Source organism: Fusarium musae, chromosome 1 (assembly GCF_019915245.1).
Source record: "Fusarium musae strain F31 chromosome 1, whole genome shotgun sequence".
NCBI classification, from domain to species: domain Eukaryota; kingdom Fungi; phylum Ascomycota; class Sordariomycetes; order Hypocreales; family Nectriaceae; genus Fusarium; species Fusarium musae.
In genome coordinates, this window is record NC_058387.1 from 5,255,043 (window position 1) to 5,276,578 (window position 21,536).

A 21,536-nucleotide genomic window follows, 5' to 3' on the forward strand; every position below is an offset into this window, starting at 1 on the left:
CATTCTCGCACTCATTTATTTCTCTTATTTATCCCTCACAGTCTAAAAACACGGCATCTTCTTATCCATCTCTTTCTTCTGTAACGTCATCGTCAGCATCAGTATCAGTTTCTGCCTTGAGCTCGGCATCGGTCGGCTCACTTGCATCATCAACATGATGCTCAAATATCTCACCAAGCCCACGAGGAAGAACATTTCTGATGCTCTTCTTATCTTGGGTGTGATTGGCAGTGTCATCTCAGTCATTTTGGCGTCCATTGTGTTTATTGCTGGCACCACCATTATTCGTGGTGATCCTGATCATCTTCTATGGAAGCCATTAGCCTTGGTCTCGGTAAGTTCACCCATAATCAGCCACTTCTCATATTCTTGATATTTCAGGAATTTGAAACATAAATCTATTTTTCCGGATCTTCCGGCTAACAAATTATCAGTTTGAAGGCATCGTTCCCAACAATGATACCTCCCATTTCTTGGTGCACCTAAACTGGTTCGCCAGTTCCTTCGGATGGGAACATCCCACAGCCCCCAAGGGTCTTCCAAAAGTTGGAATCACATCCTCAGGGCTACGATATCACTCAAATATCGTCAATGATCTTAACCAGATTGCCACTGAACTTCGACTACCAGAAGACACCTTCAACTGCCCCAAGCCGGGTCCGTATGAAGATCCATGTGGCAACATCTTCTTTGAAGCCTGGCGAAGCTACATGGCCAGCGGCGGGCTTCCAATTAGTAGCTGGATCGTCTGGATCAACATCTATGTCGCTCTGGTATTCAGCATCATGGACATTCTCCGAGAGTGGGTTATTCCCAACAGACCTCACTGGATGAAGTGTCGCTGCATCGTCGGCAAGCGATGGTGCCCTCTTCCCAAGGGCAGCAAGGAGGAAATCGAGCAATTCGACGACTACGTTTGGGACAAAGTTCGCCTCACCTACTGGGCCATTTCGGCCGCTTACTTTGGCATCGCTGCCGGTCACACATGCATCAACTCAGTTTTCTTTGTTCGTTACCTGAGCTATTTCGAGGAGCGTTTGCCAGATGGAATCAGCATGCACGGAAGACGACGCCTGGCTTCTGAGATCTTGCTCTGGGTTGCCTTTGGCATCAAGACCTTTGGCGCATTGTGCATGGTTGTGAGGTGGAAGCTGAGCAGAAGACCAAAGGGCTGGATGGATGGACAGAGTCTTGGTCGCCTTGAAAGGGCCAAGCCTAATGGTGCAGATGGAGGAAAATACACAGACTAGAGCGTCAGCGATATAAAGCAAGTTTTACTTTGTAATTGGCAATAATAGACTGCTCCGGCAAAAGCGTTTGGTTTGAATCTGATGTTCATAAACCTCATCTTGGCTCAAATGACAAGGACCGGATTTGTCATATGAAATGCACCCCGCAGATAGCAAGGTCCACCAGAATACCCTAGCATAGCAATGGTTGGACTTGGATAGTTCGCATATAGATACAACTACCGCCGTTAGGTGCTGCTCTAGCTTGGACTCTATCTTGAGGCGGGGAAGTTGATTGATTGTTGGATTCACTGACTTGCGGGACCGGGAGAGAGCCGGTTCACTTCTCTCTGGCCGGCCGGCTCATATAAATGAGGACCGAGTGAGTAACTGACAACGGTTCAGTCATTTTATACATCTCTATCTATCATAACAAACCCATCATCTCCATTATATTCCATTCATCAAGTGCAAATAAGCATAATGCTCTCCTCAAAATCCTTCCGTGCAGCGCCTCTAAAGCGAGCTCTCTCCAGGCAGGCCTCACTTTCATTCAGCAGCTCAGCGTCTAGATCCCGTATTATCCTCCCCTCACAGAAACTCACAACCAAACCTTATTCAAAGCTCCAACCTTCTCTTCGATCCGCATCCTTCGCAACAAGCTCCGAAGCTTCGGCTCCAACCCCCGAGGAGCCAGTCAACCAGAACTTTGCAGCTGTTGCAACAGGCGGTATCCCATATCCTGGTATTCCCAAGATCGAGGACCCCTATAAAAAGCGACAATGGCAACTGGAGCACATGGCTGGTGCCTTTCGTGTATTTGCCCGTATGGGATTCACTGAGGGTGCTGCAGGGCATATCAGTGTGAGAGATCCTGTTGATCCTAGCACCTTTTGGATTAACCCGTGAGTCTCATTTTCCTCTCTGGTGAATTTCACGTTGACAATATCAGTATGGGTGTTCACTTCGGAATGCTTGAGGCAAGCCATATGGTCCACATCAACGAAGACGGTCAAGTCATTGGCGGTAACCGAGTCGCCGTCAACGCAGCTGGTTTTACAATTCATGCTGCTATTCATAAAGCCAGACCAGATGTAGACGCTGCATGCCACGCTCACTCCAAGTATGGCAAGGCTTGGTCAACATTTGGAAAGCCCCTCGAGATGATCAGTCAAGATGCCTGTATCTTCTACAAAGACCACAGCGTGTACTCTGACTTTGGAGGTGTCGTCTTTGAAGACGATGAGGGTGCTCGTATTGCTAAAGCCCTCGGTCCGAAAAATCGATCCGTCATTCTACAGAACCATGGGCTGTTGACAGCCGGTAAAACAGTTGACGAAGCGGCGTATTTGTTCTCCCTCATGGAGAGGACGTGTGAGATACAGCTCTTGGTGGAGAGTGCTGGACTGCCGAGACGGATTATTGGTGATGAAGAGGCTGAGTACACTTATCGATACAATGCTGACCCTGTGAGTTGTCGTTCTATGTATAAGATTACAAACAGTTGACTGACATGGTGAATAGGAGGCGCTGTATACAGAGTTCCAGCCTGATTTCGAATACGAGGTTTGGAAGTCTAATGGTAAGCTAAAATCGGGGGTCAACTGAAGCGGGATATCCTGGTGACGGTGCTTTAAAATGAGAAGCGTTAGCATAGAATGGTCATTTCAGGATCCCTTGTTTTCACGTTCTCAATATGCAGCTATTGTGTAGTTCTCGCTAGCTTGTTAGATTCTATAGCTAGACTTCTTTACAACAAAATGTCTCTTCAAGTTCTGGAAATCGTCTCTTACAGCAACGTCTTTCTCCACCACTTCTCTTCCTCCTCAAGCCACAGCCTCACGTTCTTCGGCAGTCCAAATCCATGACCCTCTTCAGGTACAACGATCAGTTCAACTTCGCCCCCTGCCTTCTCAATGGCATCGGCCATCTCTTGTGCCTGATCCAGCGGCGTGACCTTGTCACTCTCTCCATGTAAGAGCAGCAACGGGGCTGTGATCTTTTGGGCTTCGAACAAGGGACTTCTCTCACGGCAGATTCTGTCCTTTTCACTCTTCTCTACCCCTTTCTGCAACACTAGGTGATCTGTGTAGTCTGATTCCAACTTGTGGGTTGAGTCATCCAGGCGTTTGATATCACTTACACCTGAAAGACATACACCACCAGCGAAGGTGCTCGGGTGGCGGGTTAAGCTTCGAAGGGTGTTGTATCCTCCTGCACTGACACCAGTGATTCCTACTCCACCAGACTTGACGACTCCCTCGGACGTCAAATTATCTGCGAACTCTGCAGCATCGTCCGAGTCCACTAAGCCCCAGTTACCCCAAAGAGCCTCCCGATATGCACGCCCATGAGCGCTTGATCCTTTGTAGTTGAAAGCAAGAACTGCATATCCCCTCGAGGTGAAATATTGTGTTCTTGGGTTAAGACCTGGGCCGGTGTAGGATGTTGGCCCTCCATGACTTATCATAATCAGAGGAGGTAGTTCCCCTTCTGGTGCCTGGAAGTCCGGGTTGTGCGGGAGCCACAAGAATCCATACAATTCTCTTTCGGGTTGACCCTTTGAGTGTATTTTCTTCAGGATAGGCTTGGAGCAGAATTCACTGGGAAGCCCATCATCTGTAGAACCCCGTACTTGAGTGATCTGACCAGAGCCTTCGGTGTCAATTAGATAGAGCGCTTTAGCATTGGTCTCTCCAGACCCGACAATGAGAACTGAAGTATTGCTCAGGCGTGCAACTGCGTCCAGCTGGACTTCCGCCAGCCTCTGAGAATCGCCGATGTCTTTCCAACTTCCCGAGTCTAGATCGATAAGAATCACCCTGGATGTTCCTAGAATGTAGGGAGAAGCGACAAGATGCCGATCAGACAGGGGCGCATAGGTATGACTATACTCATTTAGCATGGTTGTTGTGATGACTTGGGAGTTCTCACCTTCCCTGGAACCATCGAAGTTCTCCAAACTCGGCATTGCCGATACCATCGACTGTGATCTCGACATGCTCATCACTTCCGGGAAGAATACGGTACAAGCGACGATACTCTCCGACCTCCTTATTGAAGAATAGAGATCCATCGGGGCCCCATCTAGGCTCTGCAACTCCTTCACAGTCTTTTCCTGCGATGAGGCTGATATCTGAAATAGAGCCACCTTTCCATGTCGCAGTATATAGCCTCGCAGAGTCAAAAGGCAGTTCAGGATGATTCCACTCCAGCCACGAAAGCTTTGAACCATCCGGACTGAAAGATGGTTCGTAGTAGAAGTCAGCAGTGTCAAGGATCCGCTTCACCTCGGCTGTCTCAGTGTTGATTGCCACGATGTAGTTGCGAACTCCATCAGGAGTGTCATGCTCATGGTCTTCCTGGTTGGCCAGAACCCATGACGATGTTAGGTTTGCTTCGAAGTTTGAATATCTCAGGTTTGGGTGACCAGTCAGTTTTGAAACTTCCTTGCTGTCCGGGTTCAGTATATGAACTGTATCGCCCTTGTTGGAGAAGATGATACGATCATCTGGGAGAACAGCGTATGTTGAACCGCCATACTCATACACGGTATTCTTGACACTGTACTCAGATGGAAGAATATCTTTGATACCATCTTTCAGAATCTCAACAATAGTTGTGCTTCCGTCTTCGCGGCTTTCGGTGTAGAAAGCTCTACCAGATTTGGGCTGGACATGTCAACGTCTGCTTAGATCATCAAGTGTGAGAATGCTTACATTGGCTCTAGGTGAGGAAAGTCTTCTCGTCTTAGACACGATTGAATCTACTGAGATCGGTGATTCCCAATCTCCATATCGGGCTGTCTTCTTGCTGGTGGTGGTAGACATGGCGGTTGTAGATGTTGAGGTTTGGTTGCAAAGTGCGGGGTGAGAGAGAACACCAGTGTAAAACGCGCCCTGCAGTATTTAATGTACAACAGTCTCAACCCAATCAGGCATCTATCTTCAGGGAACTTTTGTTTCTAAACAAAACGAGCTCGTTTAATCATTCATGGAGACACATGCTACGGTGACTGAGAGGAAGCGATTTCGCAATATATTAGTTTGAAGGTGAGAGACATACATAGCTCACCACGCACCTTGATGAACAGCGCCAACTATTATGTTACATGATTACATCTCATAATCGCATCGCCTAAAGCACTTCGATTCATTTCTCTGATAGTAGATGAAGAGTGCCTCTGGCTCGTGTATTGTTTACTCTGGTCGCCGCTTATGCAAGCATGGTGATAAGTTGACCTGAGTGAGATTTTTCAATGCTCTGACAACTGCAGAACACCATTATCAAGGTGATGGTTTGAAGATGGTCCCCAAGCTCGTGCCGGGCTTCTCATTCTCACAAATTTGACGGGAGTTGACGCGGTGGTCAATAATCTTGTGTCTTCGCGAGAAGATCAACGATTCACATGCAGTCCGGAGAGATGTTGAGCAGATATTAATATTCTGTTATATCTCTCCAAGTCGCTCGTATTGAGCTCATGAATAAGCCAAGGGTTCATTGCATCGCTTTTAACACGCATCATGATTCATAACTGATGCTTGAGAATAAGATTAGATAGCATAGAATAAACACCGCGAACTCCTTGATGCAACAGTAAATCAACAATCAAGAGATAACCCATCTAACATACCTCTCTATCGTACACCCTCACAACTTACCATGTTATTACAGCAAACTTCCCGTGGCGTCCCTGACAGCCGGCCGCCAGGAACAGCATGCAGGTACACCTCGATCCCGATCAACAATCGTCGACAATCCCATCGAGAACATGCTTCGTGTACGTCATTAGCCCACGTGGTAGTATGTATATATCACTCTTTCAAAAAGGTCTGTGCCTCGTGATGGTTGCGCCGTCGCATGTCAACACCAAAGCCACATGACCCACGTGTCGTGATACGGGTAGAACGGTCACGTCAAATGCTGCAGGTACATCAGGCGCAGGAACGTACTTACCAGGGTGTTCTAAAAGTAGGGCATTCTCATCTGAAAATGACCACCAGAGCCTCTCTTCCAAAGCATTGTATAAGAGTGACCATGTCGCGAGCGACTGTGGAGAGAAGTGATTAAGAAAGGATTAAAAGTCATCAGATACAGGTATCTATCGCTTGCGTCAAATATATACAAAGCACCCTGCCTCCCCAAACGCTAATCAAGCCGTTTCCTAAACATCGGCCTTTTCCTTTGCTCATGCATCGGTTTCTGAATTTTGCTCATCGACTCTTCAGGACTTCGGCGGATGTCCTTCAGACTTGAGCCTTCGCGGCGGTAGGGGTGGTGGCTTCGTGGAGAGGGGGAGGTTGAACGACGAGGAGAAGGTATTCTCCACACCGCAACGGACTTGTACTCGATATAGCAGGGCGCGATAGACTCCTGTCGGGGAGTCGGTGTGTCATCGAAATTTGGGGTATCGTCATAGAAATCGCAACCGTCGCTAGCATCTTCAGGAAATTGAGTAGTAGGAAAATCATCCTCCTCCTCTAGATCATCCTCATACTTGTCATTAGATTGTTCCCCGTCATCCATTACGTCCAGTGACGACTGGCTTTCTGCGCAATCAGAATCCGAGGCGACCGCAAAGTCGCCGTCATCGAACTGCGAGGTCTCATCTTCGTCGTGAACGAGTGATCTGATTTCAGAGATAGCTTCAGCTGTCTCGGAACCAGAAAACGACATGGAACGTGAAGGGGGGGTGGAGTATTCGTGCGACTCCATGGAAGTAGGAGAGGAAACAGAAGACTCATCGCCGTGCGCTGCCTCGGAATGGGGGGGCGAGGGGGGCGCTTGAACAGCAGACGATGATCGAATGTCGGTGTGGATCGAGAGGGGACCCTTTGTCAAGATAGGCTCATCATCAAAGAAACTAGAGGCATCATCGACGCTGCTGGCCGTGGTGCTCTCGGTCTTGACGCTGTTGGTCTCAGAGAAGGAGGACAAGGAAGCAATAGAAATAGCATCATGATCACGGTCGTTGGGGTCAAGATATTGTTCGGGTAGGTAGCTTGCAAAATAACGGACGATCGAGTCGAAAGACTTGGTCCGGAAAAGTTGAAGGGCGTACTGCCAATGTTCAGAATCCATCAACTTGGGGTTGGCGATGATCTCAACAGCGAGAGATTCGAGAGACTCGTGGAGTTCGTGAATCCGCTGTTGCTTTCGCTCATCCAGCAAGCGATGGAAATCGTCGATGGTATCGGCATCGCGGGAAATTTCGTAAACGTCGTGATGAAAGGCTTCGGGGTCTTGGAGGTTAAAGGTAAAGGTGTTGTATTTTTCGTGTAGAGTATGAAAGAGGTCATCCCTCTTCATGCCGAATTTCCAGGCCGGCCATGACCAGCCCGGATCGTCCATGTCGAGGTCACAGTCAATAAAAGTTGGTAAATTATGGTGGTGGAATGGTTGTGGTATAGAAGAGAGTGTCCAGTAAGAGTGTCCAGGTATCCGTGGGTCGAGAGCTCGTGGGAGCTGCGGGATCTATTTCATGTCCATGGCGTCAAAATTCTCAAAGTGTTCAGAAGTCAAAAAATGAAGACTGCTCTGAACTGATGTGCAAGAAGCGTGCTTGTTGGGCTCTCCTGGGACTCTTTGGGCGGGTTTGGATTTTGGTTATAGGTGATGATCGTGGGTGTTTTGGAGGCGGGCGTGACGAGAAACAGAATTCGGCAGGTTCTGGGGGGCCAGAGCCATACCCATATCTCAGGGTGCGCTTGGCCCCCAGCAACCCAAAGACCACGAGCGAAGCCTGAGATGCCTGAGGCATATACGATAAGGGGCTACAATTGGCTGTCATCCCTTCGAAGACAGAGACACGAGACGCGCCTGCATAATTAGCGTCCAATGACGATCTTTTCTCAGCTGTAAGTGGAGTTGCCTCATGCAATCTCTTGAACTAGGCAACGCTAGTGGCATGGTGGCGTCCATTGGGGGCCATTTGCAGCCCACCCTTTGATGCTTCTTTCGTGCAATTGCGGCAGATTTTGTTTGGGCAGTTCCGACGCCGGCCGCTTCCAATCGATTCCATCATTAATGAAGGATTCACACAAACACAAAACACCAAGCATGTCGATATTCAATATCACAATAATTTCATGAACTCATTAATTATTTTACAATATTATAGTGTTGTCTTCTCAGCAATAACTTACATTGATGACTGTTGAGATATTGGCCACGTAAACACCCATTGACCAAGCCTGACTTGTCACGAGGACTGTCATCAGAGGCAACTTCCACTTTAGTTAGTCTCAAGTCATGATCACTCACCGAAACTCATTATGAGACAACAACTGACCTCTGCAAAAATGTCTTTGGTGCCTAATATCGTGACAAGCTCACGTTGTCTCGTAAACTCTATCGTCTGCTTTATATAGCCTGCTTTTCTCCAAATCTCGATGGTTATTCAGTCATGCTGAAATCGGTCTGCTTGATATCAGCTTCAGTGTCGTCATAGTAAGATCCGCTGAGCCATGTAAGATGCCAGATGTTTCTATGCTCGCCTTTTGGTTGACAACGTGCAGCCGAAGGGCTCATTAGCAATCAATTCGAGTGAATTATCCATCATCCTTCTTGTCATTTGTGCGAGCTATTGGATCTCACAATGGCCAGAGATCTTGAGGAGATCCCATATGGATAGTATCATCTGGCCACTGGGGTAATTATCTCCATTTCCTAGGAAATACGGAGTAAGTCTTAGGTGAGATGACTCTGCACAGCCACAAAGTGTTGGATTGTGGCAGCGAGTGTGGCAGTGGTTGTGTCCCCAACTGTGTCAAGTCAAATTCTGCCTTGTCAAGCCCAGGGCAGCCCTACCCGTTATGAGTCCAGTCCTACACTCCACACACTCCAAAAGCTCCCTCCCAAGCCAACAAGCGTAAGCGCAGAATAGGACGGTCAGGGCAGTCCCAGCGCCAATGCCAGTGCTCAGTGGCATTCGCTTCGTACCGTCTCGTCCCGCCCGTTCCCGCTTCTTTCTATCCTTTCTTGAATGAATTAATCGCCCTCGTTCCCCGTTGTTGGACCATCCCCTCAGCCTTCAGGCAGCGAATAACTAAACGGCTGTATGACTCGACCCCGATTCAGTCTTGTTCCTCGTGGATTCTGAGACGAGACTATACGCTATCAGCAGGCCTGTCCTGAACCTGTCCTGACCTTGGCTGAAAGCTGTCTTTTCAACCCTCCCAGGACACCCATCGTGTCCTGTCCTTCTGATGTGCCCTGTTCAGCCTCTTAAAACAGGGCTCGTTGAATGTCAAATCTGCTGCTGATTTTGGCTTTTGTTTCTGTTCCTGCATCTCCTACATTACATTCCCATCCTATCCGTACAAGCTAAGGTGTTATTGCTGCATCTAATAATACCTAGCCACAACCCACTCTTCCCCAGCTTCTATTAAACCCTTCCACTACCACTCTCTCCCCGCTTCGGTTCGCCTTGTGTCGTACTGTACTTACATTCTTGGAGTGTAGAGTAGCCTGCCTGGAATTAATCACAGTCAGCCCCTCATATTACTCATACATTCATATTCATTCACAACTACATTACACTTTTCAGCCTGGCGCAACATCAATCGTATCTCGCTACGCAACGCATCACCGTACGGATTGCTTTTCTACGTGGCAATCACACAAACTCTATCGATTACTATAGACATTCTGTTCAGCCTGCCATCCATTCGTTTGCGTTTGGTTGGTTGGCTAGCATCTGAGGTAAACTCTTGCCTGGTTCTTCTGCCTGGTCCACCCACCGCTTTACGCCTTGGTTGCTTACCAACTTCACCTATGAAGCAGAGATAGCCAAACTTATGGCAGAACCTAGGCTCGGGCTCTCTGAGGTTGTCTCAGAAGAGCGCACCGAGCCATTTTCTCAATCCGAAATTGACGCCCGCTTCAAGGGGATTGGTGTTGAAGAACCAGTCCCTACTGCTAGCTCTTCGCTTGTCTCGTTAGACGAGCTCCACGTCGAGGATCACCACCACAGGCAAGGCATCCGCATTCTATTTCGTCCCCTAGCCAACTTCCCCAAGTCGCGGTCTGTGAGCCCTGGTAGTGAAAGTTTACAGTGGCTCGCTCTCCGCGCCGAAGTGGCTTCACCAGAGCAGCCTGAGCACAAAGTTCTCGCTGTGACTCAGACCTCCAAAGATATCAAATTCACCGTCCGTATCCCCGGTGAGACTCAGGATGACTATCCAAGGCCCCCTTTGTGGTGCGAGCTATACTACGATCCCGCTAGTGACAAAGTCATCTTCTTGAACAGGTCAGACCTGCCAATTTCTCTGTCAGGAGTGTCACCGACGCCGCCGTCAAGCCCTTACAGTCCCTCGCATGTCGTCAACCCCGGATCAGCCAAGGCTCTGAGGCCTGGAACATGGCGCATTACGCTTCGAGACATGGAAGTCCTCGACTTCCGAGTACTTGAAAAGCGCCCAGTGATACTGTATCAACCACAGCAACCGTCTATTGTCGAGGATGTTCCCTCGGAGTCCAGCACCCCCACCGTGAACTCGAGCGGCAAGCGGGCCCTTTCTCCGGAGTATGACGAGAAGAGAGTGAAACGTCGTGTCTCAGACCCGAATACACCCGGTGACGACGGTGTTGTTATGTTCCTCAGGCCTTCCGCGGATCCCTTGGTTTTCTCCCTCCCAAATGGTCGCGAGAGCAAGGAGCTCTCCTCGGTGAATGGCCATCCTCTGCTGGACGCTGAAAAGGGTGAAACTGCTGCAATCTCAGGTGTCTGCGAAGTCGATGAGTACGAACTCACCAAGCGAGAGCCAATTGCCTCGACTTCCTTGTCTGCCGTATACACAGCAACACACTCCCACGTACCGAACAACATCGTTACTGTCAAGGTACTCAAGACGCGCGTTGCCAACCCCAATGACAAGGCGCTCGTCCACGAGCGGACTGTCATCCGTCAGGCCGACATGTGGCTTCGTGAGTGTAGGGGTCAGGAAGACCTGCAGCACAAGTCAATTGTTCGTTACTATGGTGGTGATGCTCGATTCCTTTCCCTATACATGGAGCACATCGACGCAAAGGACCTGACTTCCATGCCTCGATGGAGGAATAATACCAACGATGAGTTCATTGGCGACAGAAACGATGCTGCCAGGATCTTGGGAGACATCGCCGGCGCCCTCAACTACATCCACGGTCGCAAGCTGGTGCACAACGATATCAAGCCCGCCAACATCCTCTACTCGCCAGAGAGAGGTGCGGTCCTTTGTGACTTTGGTCTCTCTACACCGGCCACTGCTACTAATTCGCCGACCGTTGGCGGAACACCGTACTACGTTCCTCCGGAATTCATTGGTCGAAAACAACGCGGTCCTGCTTCTGACGTTTGGGCACTCGGTGTCACTATGCTCTACGTGTTGCGCAAAATAACGTACCCTGACTCTCGTGCTCATCGACGACACCCGCGACCCCTTTATTGGTTGATCGCTGGGGTGAACAGTCCCAACATGCCGCACAAGCAGTATGGAAATGGTCAACCCGCTATGAAGCAGATGCGAGATTGGCTTGCCGAGATCTTCGATGCGAGAAAGAGTCTGAATCCCAAGGACCGACTCGAGCGGATCGTTATGGAGATGCTATACCCTAACCCCAACCAACGTATCACTATGGCCAAAGTGGTACAAGAGTTGAGTGTAGAACAGGCTGCTGCTCCTACGGGATGAAGGCCGTATAAGGAGTCGCAACTGTTATCAACCATATGTGAGAGGATCTCACAAGAATAATCAACTGATCATTATCTGTCTTTTGTTTTCTGATTTCAGGACTGGAGTTTGGTGTTTCAGCGTTACATGCTGAATTTATATGAGTGCGATGGTGAGTAAACAAACTATGCCCCTGGTTTGACCAAGCTGACCAACCCAGATTGGATATACCCAGTTATTATTCTTTACGTTTTAATGTAACTCTTGTTTCTATATATTATACCATCTGCATGTTCATTTTCCTTTCCTTCAATCATGCAAGTCATCATATACGGGTCTGGAAGCATCTTTAGGGTTCCAATGGATCAACAATAAAAGGCTCCCAGCAGCCAGTCTATACTGCAGGTTGGCAACGTCAATGGAATATTTTGTTCCGCGCATAAACAATCATAATTTTTGGAAGGCCGTGAATGTTCTATCATGACTACTGATTACACATTGAAGCAACCATGTCTCATAAGGTCATCCATCTAGAGGCCCAAGCCCATCACAAAAGCGGCAGTAAGACCCACGACAGAGGTCATAACCACCGTGCTCACACCCATTGTGCCAGCGGCGTTGTCCTTGCTGTCTCCAGAAGATGTAGAGTTGGAAGAGCTATCTTCCTCAGTTCCGTTGCCCTTCTGCTGCTTGATCTTGACGTAGTCCACATCGCCAGTTTTGTTGCTGGGACCCTTGGCATTCTCCTTGAAGCGAATATCGGCACAGTTGTACAGGGCATTGCCAGTGTCACCAACGGTAACAACCTGAATACTAGCGATGTCTCCGTCCTTGGGCTTGACGTCTGAGGGAAGCTCAAGCTTGTCAATGAAGAGAGTGCCTGAGTTTGTGGCGTTGAGGAACTCTGGGGTAAGGGAGATGTTGAAGTTGGTGGAGTTCTCGCCGAGGCCGAGGTTGACGAAGACATAGGACCATTCGTGGTGAAGATCAAGGGTGAGAGCACCACCGTCGAGGGGCCAGTCAGTGAGGTTCTTCTTGTTGAAATCAACACGAGCACCTATTGTTCGTTAGCAGAGTATGCGATCGAACGATACGAAATGTCTTACAGGGTTGCTCCCACTGGTTGTAGCGCTCCTCGCCCTCCTCACTGAGGGTGTCCGCACGCCAAGGAGGGAAGACGAGACCGAAGTGGGCAGAGACAGCCTGGACAGTAGCCAGGCCGAGAAGAGTCTTGAAGGCCAGCATCTTGATGGTTGAGGTGACGGGTATGTTGGGGTGGAGGAGAGGGTGAGTAACAACAAATGGAAGCACAGCAGGCGCTTCAGCTGTCTTTATATGCACAAAGCAGTACCTCAGTCATTCCAGGGTCCAGCTCATGTAACCGAGCTCTAGCTCTCTGCATCTGGAAGCTGCTCTTGACCAAGAAATTATTGACTTAGCGTGAGTCAGTTTCGCAGGGTTGTGGCTGACTTCGCGTGATAGCCACTGCTGTGTCACTGGTAGCTTTACCGTTGAAGAAGCCGGTGTCTCCCCCAGACATTCGAGGGTTGGTGTGGATTCTGGGGCCGCAGGTGGCCGGTTGACAACGGCCTTTGACCAGAGCATGCTATATAGATGCATCTGCAGTGTGAACGTCGATCAATTCAGTCTATTCATGATGATACCACTACACATCCTCGTGAACTCTCTTTTTCTCTCACAATAAGCTTAGAAACAAGGTTCCGTTAAGCATAAGATCCGGAATCTGTACATGATACTCACTTGCCTGTCATCACATAGTCTCCCAATAAGGTCAGGCCATGCGGGGGATGGCTGAGAGAGAGCGAGTTTGAGATGATAATTAACTTGCTCAAATGACCGCACCAACCCCTGTTAGGTAAGGCTGTTGTTTTTCTTTCTCACGTTCAAACATGGATAATTAACTCAATTGATTTAGTCAACGACTCTTATTGGCGTGAATATCAGCGGTGTGAATGATGTTATGTTGGTCTAGACTTTGGTGAACTCGTGTGGTGATGGGTTGTGTTGGTGATTGTGATTGAGGTTGTCGAGGTGACACAGGGTAAGTTTGTTGTATGAGAGTGAAGTTGGGTATCACAACAGCGTATGTTGGTGAACATGATGTTCAGTCTATAGCGGACAGAAAGTCTATTGTGGAGAGACCATTTCTGTAAACCTACTGTAGCCTAGCAATTGTTGATAGATATAAGGCTTCTGGTATCACTGACCCTAAGCATCATTGTCCCATGAAGTCGGAGAACATTCAAAATAGCACTAGCAATGAAGAGCTTAACTCACACGAATAAAGATAAAACAATACACAACAGTATCTGTAGATACACTCTCACAACATCCATAAGACCGCAAGTTGTTATTTTATTTCGATTGTTGCCTAATAACTAATAACTACTCGCACCATGTCGACTGTAGGTCAAGTTTGATGATTGGAATGATGGCGTCAAAAACCGTTGGACCCCTAAAGAATAGAAGCCAAAAATTCGATACAGGACCGCAGTAACAAAGCCGATCAAACCACAAGTAAAGGGCAACCCTCATCTATCAAGATCTACGTAGTACGAAATCACATGGCCCATTAACCTCAGTTTCATGTAAGTGAGATGTTGTATTGCATCACGTGCTCGCGCGCCTCAAGGCGTTCCTGCCGATAAGGATTTTCCAACGAAAGGTATCCACTTTTCACCGATAAGATCGATGCTTCCCTGATACTTCAACATTTGACTCGTCTCCCTTCCAAAACATCAGCATTTACAATCATCAATAATGGATCCTGGAAGAAAAGCCATGATCACCGGACGGCGGTCACCTACCCGACGAGATGTGACATCCCCGAGACACGATCCAGCCAACCGAATCACCAAATCCACCAAACCAAGTGGTTCCAAGATCAACCCCAAGTACTTGACTCAAGATGAGCAATCGCGACAATTTGTTGCCGATGAGGACAAGTTCGTACTGAAGCAGTCCAAGAAGAAGGCAGACATCCGAATTCGGGAAGGCCGTGCGAAGCCCATCGATTACCTGGCATTCAACCTAAGATACATCGATACAGACCGCGATATCTTTGACGACGACGATGCTGATATCGAAATCGATGTTCCCGCACCCGGAGATGTTGTTGCTTCGCTTGATGCAGAGCAGATTGCCGAGCTGGAATCCGATATTGCCTCATACCACGTGCTCGAAACCATTGCGACCAACCGGGAATATTGGAGAGCGCTGCAGACCATCTGTAAAGATAGGAAGGCGAAATTAGATCCGCACGGCCATGAGAGAAGGGTTGTAAACAGTGTTTCAGAAGACATCGACAAGATCCTTGCTCCCAAGACGCATGACCAACTGGAGGCCTTAGAAAAGCAGATCAAGGCCAAGCTACAGTCCAACGAGGATATCGACACGGACTACTGGGAACAGTTGCTGCGAAGCCTCCGAGTGTGGAAGGCTCGTGCCAAGCTGAACCAAATATACGAGACAATCAAGGAGACTCGTCTTAGCCAACTCAAGGAGCGTGATCCAACCAAGGTAAAGGCATCGGGCCAGCCGACTTCTGCCCCCAAAGTCACATTTGGTTCTCATCCAGTCGCATCAGCTTCAGAAGAAAAGGCGTCTCCTGCAGCCGTTTCAGCCTCGATGCATGTGGGCACATCAGCCCCTCCCGGGACTGAACGCTTTTCCCAGGTTGACAATGTGGACTTCTCACAGGCAACCAAAGCACTGTATGATCGAGAGGTTGCCAGAGGCGTCGACGAGAACGAGGAGATCTTTACCAGCGAAGAGACTGTTACCGCTACTAAGCCTCAATGGGCAGACAAATATAGACCCCGGAAGCCACGCTATTTCAATCGTGTTCAAATGGGTTACGACTGGAATAAATATAACCAGACTCATTATGACCACGACAATCCGCCACCCAAGGTCGTTCAAGGTTACAAGTTTAACATATTCTATCCTGAGCTCATCGACAAGACAAAGGCACCAACCTTCAAGATCATTCGAGAACATGGCCGTAGACGCGGAGAATCATTTGCTGCTGCTGGTGAGGAGGACACGTGCCTGATACGGTTCATGGCAGGCCCTCCATACGAGGATATTGCGTTCCGCATTGTTGACCGAGAGTGGGATTATAGCGCCAAGAAGGATCGGGGCTTCAAGAGCTCCTTCGACAAGGTATGTTCATCTGGACCCCTCCACTTCACTTCACGTGGCAGGGCAGATTCTTTGCCTCTGCATTGGCCGCCCTGAGTTTGTATTGCCGATGGCTTGGCCGTTGGATGAACTGCACTTTATGTAGTCTGCGTTGGTGACAGCCTACTTGACCCATGCTACTAGACGCCATCGCCCCTCCATTACATGCTCATGAACCCACCAAGCTAACCGTGCACACTCAACAGGGTATCTTGCAGCTGCATTTTCAGTTCAAAAAGGTATGACTTCGAAACCATTGTTGGTCCAGCCTGTTTGATGAGACTGACACGTTTCTCCAGATCTACTACCGGAAGTAGTTCTAGTTCCGGGATCGATCACTCACTATCTAAGTTGTGTTGGTCCTCGCCTAGCAAGAGCCAAACTGGGCCATCACCTAATGAAAAGGGGAGGAAAGCCCGCTTCTGCACCGTCCGTTCCGTTGAGATTGAGTATCGGAGAGGACAAAAAATGCACGTTTTCACGCGGGAGAGCGGACCAATCCGCCCTGTCTGATAAGGCTTGCATCATGATTGTTGTTATTAGCTTTCGACATGTCTACGCTACCCAGGTCATGTCCATTGATACATCTGTACCACCCATCTGAGGGTTTCTAATTCGGGATTCAGAGCGGGAATTGGTAGAGAGCTAGAGTGGGCAAAGGTTGAGTCGATGCTGGAGTAGTGTCCTGCTACCTAATACCTATTCGACCATCGACCCGACCTGACCGCCCAGTTTGAGAACCTGCGCAGACCAGGCATGAATTACATCTTATGTCCCTATTCCACATCTTCCCAGCAGACAGCCCCTCAAGTCAGCAAAGATTCCTGCAGCCATGATCGAATTGATTGTCACAAGAATTGCGATGACTCTGGCATGCAAACTCGGGTCATCAGGCCTACTGCATCAGAAGGCTTCTAGAAAGCTGTCACTTGCGAGCGTTCACGGACCGGGGCGAACAGACAGCACCAAACCGCTCGGGCATCTTTACGTTTATGTTTGAGTGAAATCCACGCGGAGCTTGGGCAATCGAGATGTGACAAGAGGGTTGGTTGCAGCAAACACCAGCCAGAACAGCTGCGTCAAGCCTGATGATGCCTTGAGTCCTGATTTCTAGTCGGATACCCGTCGATGAAGCTTCGAAAGATTGTTCTATGCATATTCTTTGACGCACCGGACCGCAGAGTAGTGGTGATTTTATGCTTCAGAAAGCTTCTGACGGCTTCTCCGGCAGCTTCCATACTGATTCACAACAGCAACAGATGGATAACGGGGAGCCAAACGGGACGGGCACCCACCGATGCTTTGATTGGCGGTCTGATTGGTATACAGATTGGTGCCCCGATTCGTATCGTCTGAAATGCAAGGTGCCGTCTGAGACGCAGACTACCCGCAATAGCCCCGTTGATGAGAGTACAAGCCGGTTGAGTTACCGTCAAGTGACTTGAAGCCCGTTGGTAGCGTGTTCCTTACAGGGTGTGATGCTTCTCGGTCCCGATACATACCAGGTTTGCCTGATCAGACCAGGAGGGATGTCTCAACAGAAGAGAAGGAAGATTTGACGATACGCAAAGGGGCATGCAACACAAGGTTTCTCAGGCTGAACCAACGAATATCGGCACATTTCTTGCCAGGAGCACTAGTTCTGAGGTTGCACGTCCTATTCGGGACCTTGGATCAGGGCCCTTGGATCAGGGCCCTTGGACCATCTCATTCTTGATGCAATCACCCATTGCATGTAGCTCACTCATCCTTGCCTGGTTGCTCCTCTCATGCAAGTGCTGAGCCTACATAGTACAATATCTGAACTCAGTTTCAAAGACCAGGACATCTGAGCGCATGCGCCTATGGCGTATGAGGTGACTGATATTGCCTGTTCTCTTCCTACAGGTGGGCAAGGCTCATAGACGACGTCACTGGAGTCGAAACAAGAGAAGACAAAGGTGGCAGAGGCAGAAAGCCCAGTGGGAATTCATTTGCGCGTCCAACATCTTCTGGACTTTGGTGATGGCCACACACAAAACACAGCCAGCAAAACACAAGCACAGGCGCACATTTACAACACAAATGCATGTGAGGAGGGAGGCTTTCCGTCGGTGATCAGCTACGCCCGTGGGGTGGCTTACAGATGGCGTCCCTGTCTGTTTACCTTGTCTGCCACGGACCACTATGGCTTGCTAGGCGCTTGTTGGTCGGCCCTCGCCCTTTCACTTGGCACACGCCCCCCGAGCGACCTTGGCTATGGTCTTGAGGTCCTTGCCCATAAGCTTCGGCGGGTGAGGGTGGATGGGAGATCTAAAAGCTAAGATTGCTAAATCTGTCAACGGGCATTTGTTTATCAACGGATCGACGTCTAAACGAAGCCGTTGTCTAAAAGCTAGCCCTGCAACTCCACGCCCTACCCCAAACGAGCGGGAGGAGCACAAGCACCCTTCGCTTCGGCATCAAATATCGCCATATTTCCTCGCCCCCGTCCTTGTCCTTGTCCCATTGTGTCTATTGTAACGTTCTGCTATCTTCCGTCCTCTCCCTCCATTCTTCAACTTGCTCATCAACATCTCTCATTCACCTCGCTTCCCATTGCTTGGTACCTGAGTAAAGAAATCTCCTTGTTCCGAGAACACCATCAAACCACCCACGAGACTCATTGTACTTCCTCCCAAACAAGTGCCCTTGACTTCAACAGAGGCCGCAATGGATACACCGTTTTCTGGTGACGAGCAAGCTTCTAGCTACACGAATATTATCACGAGTCACGGTCAACAATCACCTTGCGTGTCAGAGCTCACCGGTATGGAGCCATACTATGCCCTCTCCTCGGGTCCTCAGGATCAACCATCTCACCTATCATCAACTGGTCCGCTGTCTCTAGACCCAAACCTGTCACAGCACCAGGAGGATCAACAGCAGACGTCACATCCGGCTCATGATGCGACTGTGTATGCTTCCATGACCTCAGGTTTTCCATATGCGCCTCGAAGTCATCACCCAGTCTGGCCTTCACCTCCCCCAGGACCTGACGATTATGACAACTATTCTTACCAAAGTTCCCCAAGCAGTGGCAGTGCTCCAATGAGCTGCTACAACCCATCACCCATTTCACCAAGGACGTGGTCCTCTCCAGACTTCCCTCTATCTCAACCTTCAGATCCTCTCCAACAGAATTCTTTCAAGAACCTCCGCATTTGCACACCGACATCAAACGAAGGATACCCCTTCAGAGGCCCTCGGGGCCTGACGCCTTTGTCCGGTGGCGGTATGAATCAGATTTTTGATAATGAGATTGATGGCCTCCCCCAAAACTACTCCCCAGTGACAATTCCCAGTTCATCAGCTGGAGCACTATCATGCAGCGGATCCCCGCAAGAACCTCTTCTCGGGACCCCCGTGCTCATGAAAGCTAGACATGAATCACCCGCCGGCGTACCGGAGTACCGCGCGAGCTCAGAAGTGGTTCAAGAAGGCAAGGATCTTCAGGCCACAGCTGCTGGTGGCGCCAAGACAGATGAACCATACGCCAAACTGCTCTACCGAGCTCTGATGAGCGTCCCGGAGCATGCTATGACTCTTCAAGAGATTTACCAGTGGTTTCGTGATAACACTGATAAGGACATCAAGAAGGACAAGTCAGAGAAGAGACCGGGCAAAAATGCTGAAGGCTGGCAGAACAGCATCCGCCACAACCTGAGTATGAATGATGTAAGTTAGAACAGCCCCCAAGCCATACACTCTCCAGAATTTCCTGTCTCAGATCTCGTTTCCATAACCCCCCCTGCTATTACCGGGTATAGCTTGCGGCATAAGCTGCATATGTACATGGACCACCGCTTGTTGTGTTTTCGGACGAATCATTCATGCCACAAGAGTTCGATGAAAGCTAACAGTGGATCTTGATGGTAGGCTTTTGTCAAACGAGAACACAAGCTGGGGTCAGACTCGGCGTCGAGAGCAACGGAGCAGGGTTCAGGCTCGACTAAAACTGGTGAAGCTAAGAAGGCGACGGAATGGGTGTTAGAGGATTGGGCTGTCCTCAATGGAGTTGAGAGCACAACAAAATACCGCGGCAAAAACACATCACGTCGAGGAATGGGGCGCAAGTACCATCACCACCCATACGATTACAGATTTTCACAGCGACACAGCCCAATTGCCGCCAAGGGAAGCTCAATTGTCAAGGGCGAGTTCATGACGAACGACATGAGGATGCGCGAACGTCAATACCCCCATGAAGTGAAAATGGCACCGAGGTCCCACCATATCAACTTCATCGCACCCCCTCATCCTCATCCCATGCACCGAGCGACTACAATGCCGAGCATGTATCAGTCACCGCAGCCACAGCACCGAGGCTATGAGGAGCTGATTATGCCACGGGTCGACAGAATGCCCCAGCCAGTCATGAAGCAGGAGTATTCTCCAATGACACCCGACTCGAGTGGGTTTGGCTTCGTGCTTCCAGAGCCGAGCCTAGTACACGCGCATGCAGTCAACTCTAGCGCCAGCAACAGCAACGGCACTACCGCGTATACGCTGCCTAGTGGCACCCAAAGCATGTACGTTGGTTCATCTCCGTGCGAATATCCGTATGGGATGGTAGACGTCACAGGTGTCTATCAAGGCAGCGGTCACAATAGCCCTGCTGGCGCTGGCGCTGGCGCTGGTGTCAGTGCTAGTGCTGTTAGTGCTAGCGACGGAGTCAACGAACGCCTTATAGGGATCGGCCCTAACGACGTCTACAGCTGGAACGGCCAGGCACTCTGAATATGGAAATTTTCCGTCCTAAACACCCCGAGGCAAGTGTCAGCCACCCATGTCACCTATTGTCAGTTCTGTTGGCGGCCGACGAGGGTCGTAGTGGTTGATTATACCAACAACGGGCTTACTGGCTGGGGAATGAAAAGGATGAGACGATACATAAGAGAGACCCGAAGACGGAAAAAAGAAAATAGCAAAAAAAGACAACAAAAACAAGAAAGAATGAAAATTGGTGTTCCTCCAGAGATATCGACCAACTTAGCCCTGCTTATCTGCACCTTTGCGCCACCACGGGAACAGCGAAAAAGAGGGGGGAAGTTTAGTGAGGGAGTGAGTGGTTCTGGAAAAAAGCAAATCAGCTTCCTATTCTTTTCATCGACTCGACGACCTAGGATGGAAGAGAGATGGTGGCAGTTTCAAGCAACAGGGGACGACGTTGTGGGCTAGACAGAAGAACCACCAACATCACCAACACAACTTTACCTCAGTTTACCTCGACTCACCTTACCCCATTCATCCTTTTACTTAACTCTACTCTCCAACTCACTAACGTTAGGCTGGACCCCACACAGACTCTGGCGGTCACGGGCGGATCACCTTGCATCCGAACACATAGACTCGCGGTCATGGGCTGAGCGCGAGACGCCGAGACTTTTGGAGCTGACTGCTATGGCATTGTCGCTCTTTTCTGCCCTCCTAC

General features: G+C 49.4%; 8 protein-coding genes across 8 annotated transcripts; 5 read left to right on the plus strand and 3 right to left on the minus strand.

The window, feature by feature from the left end:
- Positions 1-154: 154 nt before the first annotated feature.
- J7337_001569 (uncharacterized protein) lies at positions 155-1,250 on the plus strand (the record flags this gene model as incomplete). The annotated part of the gene is made up of 2 exons (XM_044819309.1): positions 155-334; positions 435-1,250. The coding sequence occupies 2 exons, from the start codon at positions 155-157 to the stop codon at positions 1,248-1,250; spliced, it is 996 nt and encodes a 331-aa protein (XP_044687011.1).
- A 462-nt stretch (positions 1,251-1,712) lies between these two features.
- On the plus strand, positions 1,713-2,837 carry J7337_001570 (uncharacterized protein; the record flags this gene model as incomplete). The annotated part of the gene is made up of 3 exons (XM_044819310.1): positions 1,713-2,134; positions 2,182-2,698; positions 2,754-2,837. The coding sequence occupies 3 exons, from the start codon at positions 1,713-1,715 to the stop codon at positions 2,835-2,837; spliced, it is 1,023 nt and encodes a 340-aa protein (XP_044687012.1).
- A 181-nt stretch (positions 2,838-3,018) lies between these two features.
- Positions 3,019-5,059, minus strand: J7337_001571 (uncharacterized protein; the record flags this gene model as incomplete). The annotated part of the gene is made up of 3 exons (XM_044819311.1): positions 3,019-4,117; positions 4,164-4,900; positions 4,949-5,059. 3 exons carry the CDS (start codon positions 5,057-5,059, stop codon positions 3,019-3,021), a joined length of 1,947 nt encoding a protein of 648 aa, XP_044687013.1.
- Positions 5,060-6,377: 1,318 nt separating this feature from the next.
- On the minus strand, positions 6,378-7,580 carry J7337_001572 (uncharacterized protein; the record flags this gene model as incomplete). The annotated part of the gene is made up of 1 exon (XM_044819312.1): positions 6,378-7,580. One exon carries the CDS (start codon positions 7,578-7,580, stop codon positions 6,378-6,380), a length of 1,203 nt encoding a protein of 400 aa, XP_044687014.1.
- A 2,447-nt stretch (positions 7,581-10,027) lies between these two features.
- J7337_001573 (uncharacterized protein) lies at positions 10,028-11,902 on the plus strand (the record flags this gene model as incomplete). Its single annotated transcript, XM_044819313.1, has 1 exon — positions 10,028-11,902. The coding sequence occupies one exon, from the start codon at positions 10,028-10,030 to the stop codon at positions 11,900-11,902; it is 1,875 nt and encodes a 624-aa protein (XP_044687015.1).
- A 509-nt stretch (positions 11,903-12,411) lies between these two features.
- Positions 12,412-13,126, minus strand: J7337_001574 (uncharacterized protein; the record flags this gene model as incomplete). The annotated part of the gene is made up of 2 exons (XM_044819314.1): positions 12,412-12,938; positions 12,988-13,126. 2 exons carry the CDS (start codon positions 13,124-13,126, stop codon positions 12,412-12,414), a joined length of 666 nt encoding a protein of 221 aa, XP_044687016.1.
- Positions 13,127-14,662: 1,536 nt separating this feature from the next.
- On the plus strand, positions 14,663-16,401 carry J7337_001575 (uncharacterized protein; the record flags this gene model as incomplete). The annotated part of the gene is made up of 2 exons (XM_044819315.1): positions 14,663-16,066; positions 16,384-16,401. 2 exons carry the CDS (start codon positions 14,663-14,665, stop codon positions 16,399-16,401), a joined length of 1,422 nt encoding a protein of 473 aa, XP_044687017.1.
- Positions 16,402-18,775: 2,374 nt separating this feature from the next.
- Positions 18,776-20,842, plus strand: J7337_001576 (uncharacterized protein; the record flags this gene model as incomplete). The annotated part of the gene is made up of 2 exons (XM_044819316.1): positions 18,776-19,780; positions 19,982-20,842. 2 exons carry the CDS (start codon positions 18,776-18,778, stop codon positions 20,840-20,842), a joined length of 1,866 nt encoding a protein of 621 aa, XP_044687018.1.
- Positions 20,843-21,536: the final 694 nt, after the last annotated feature.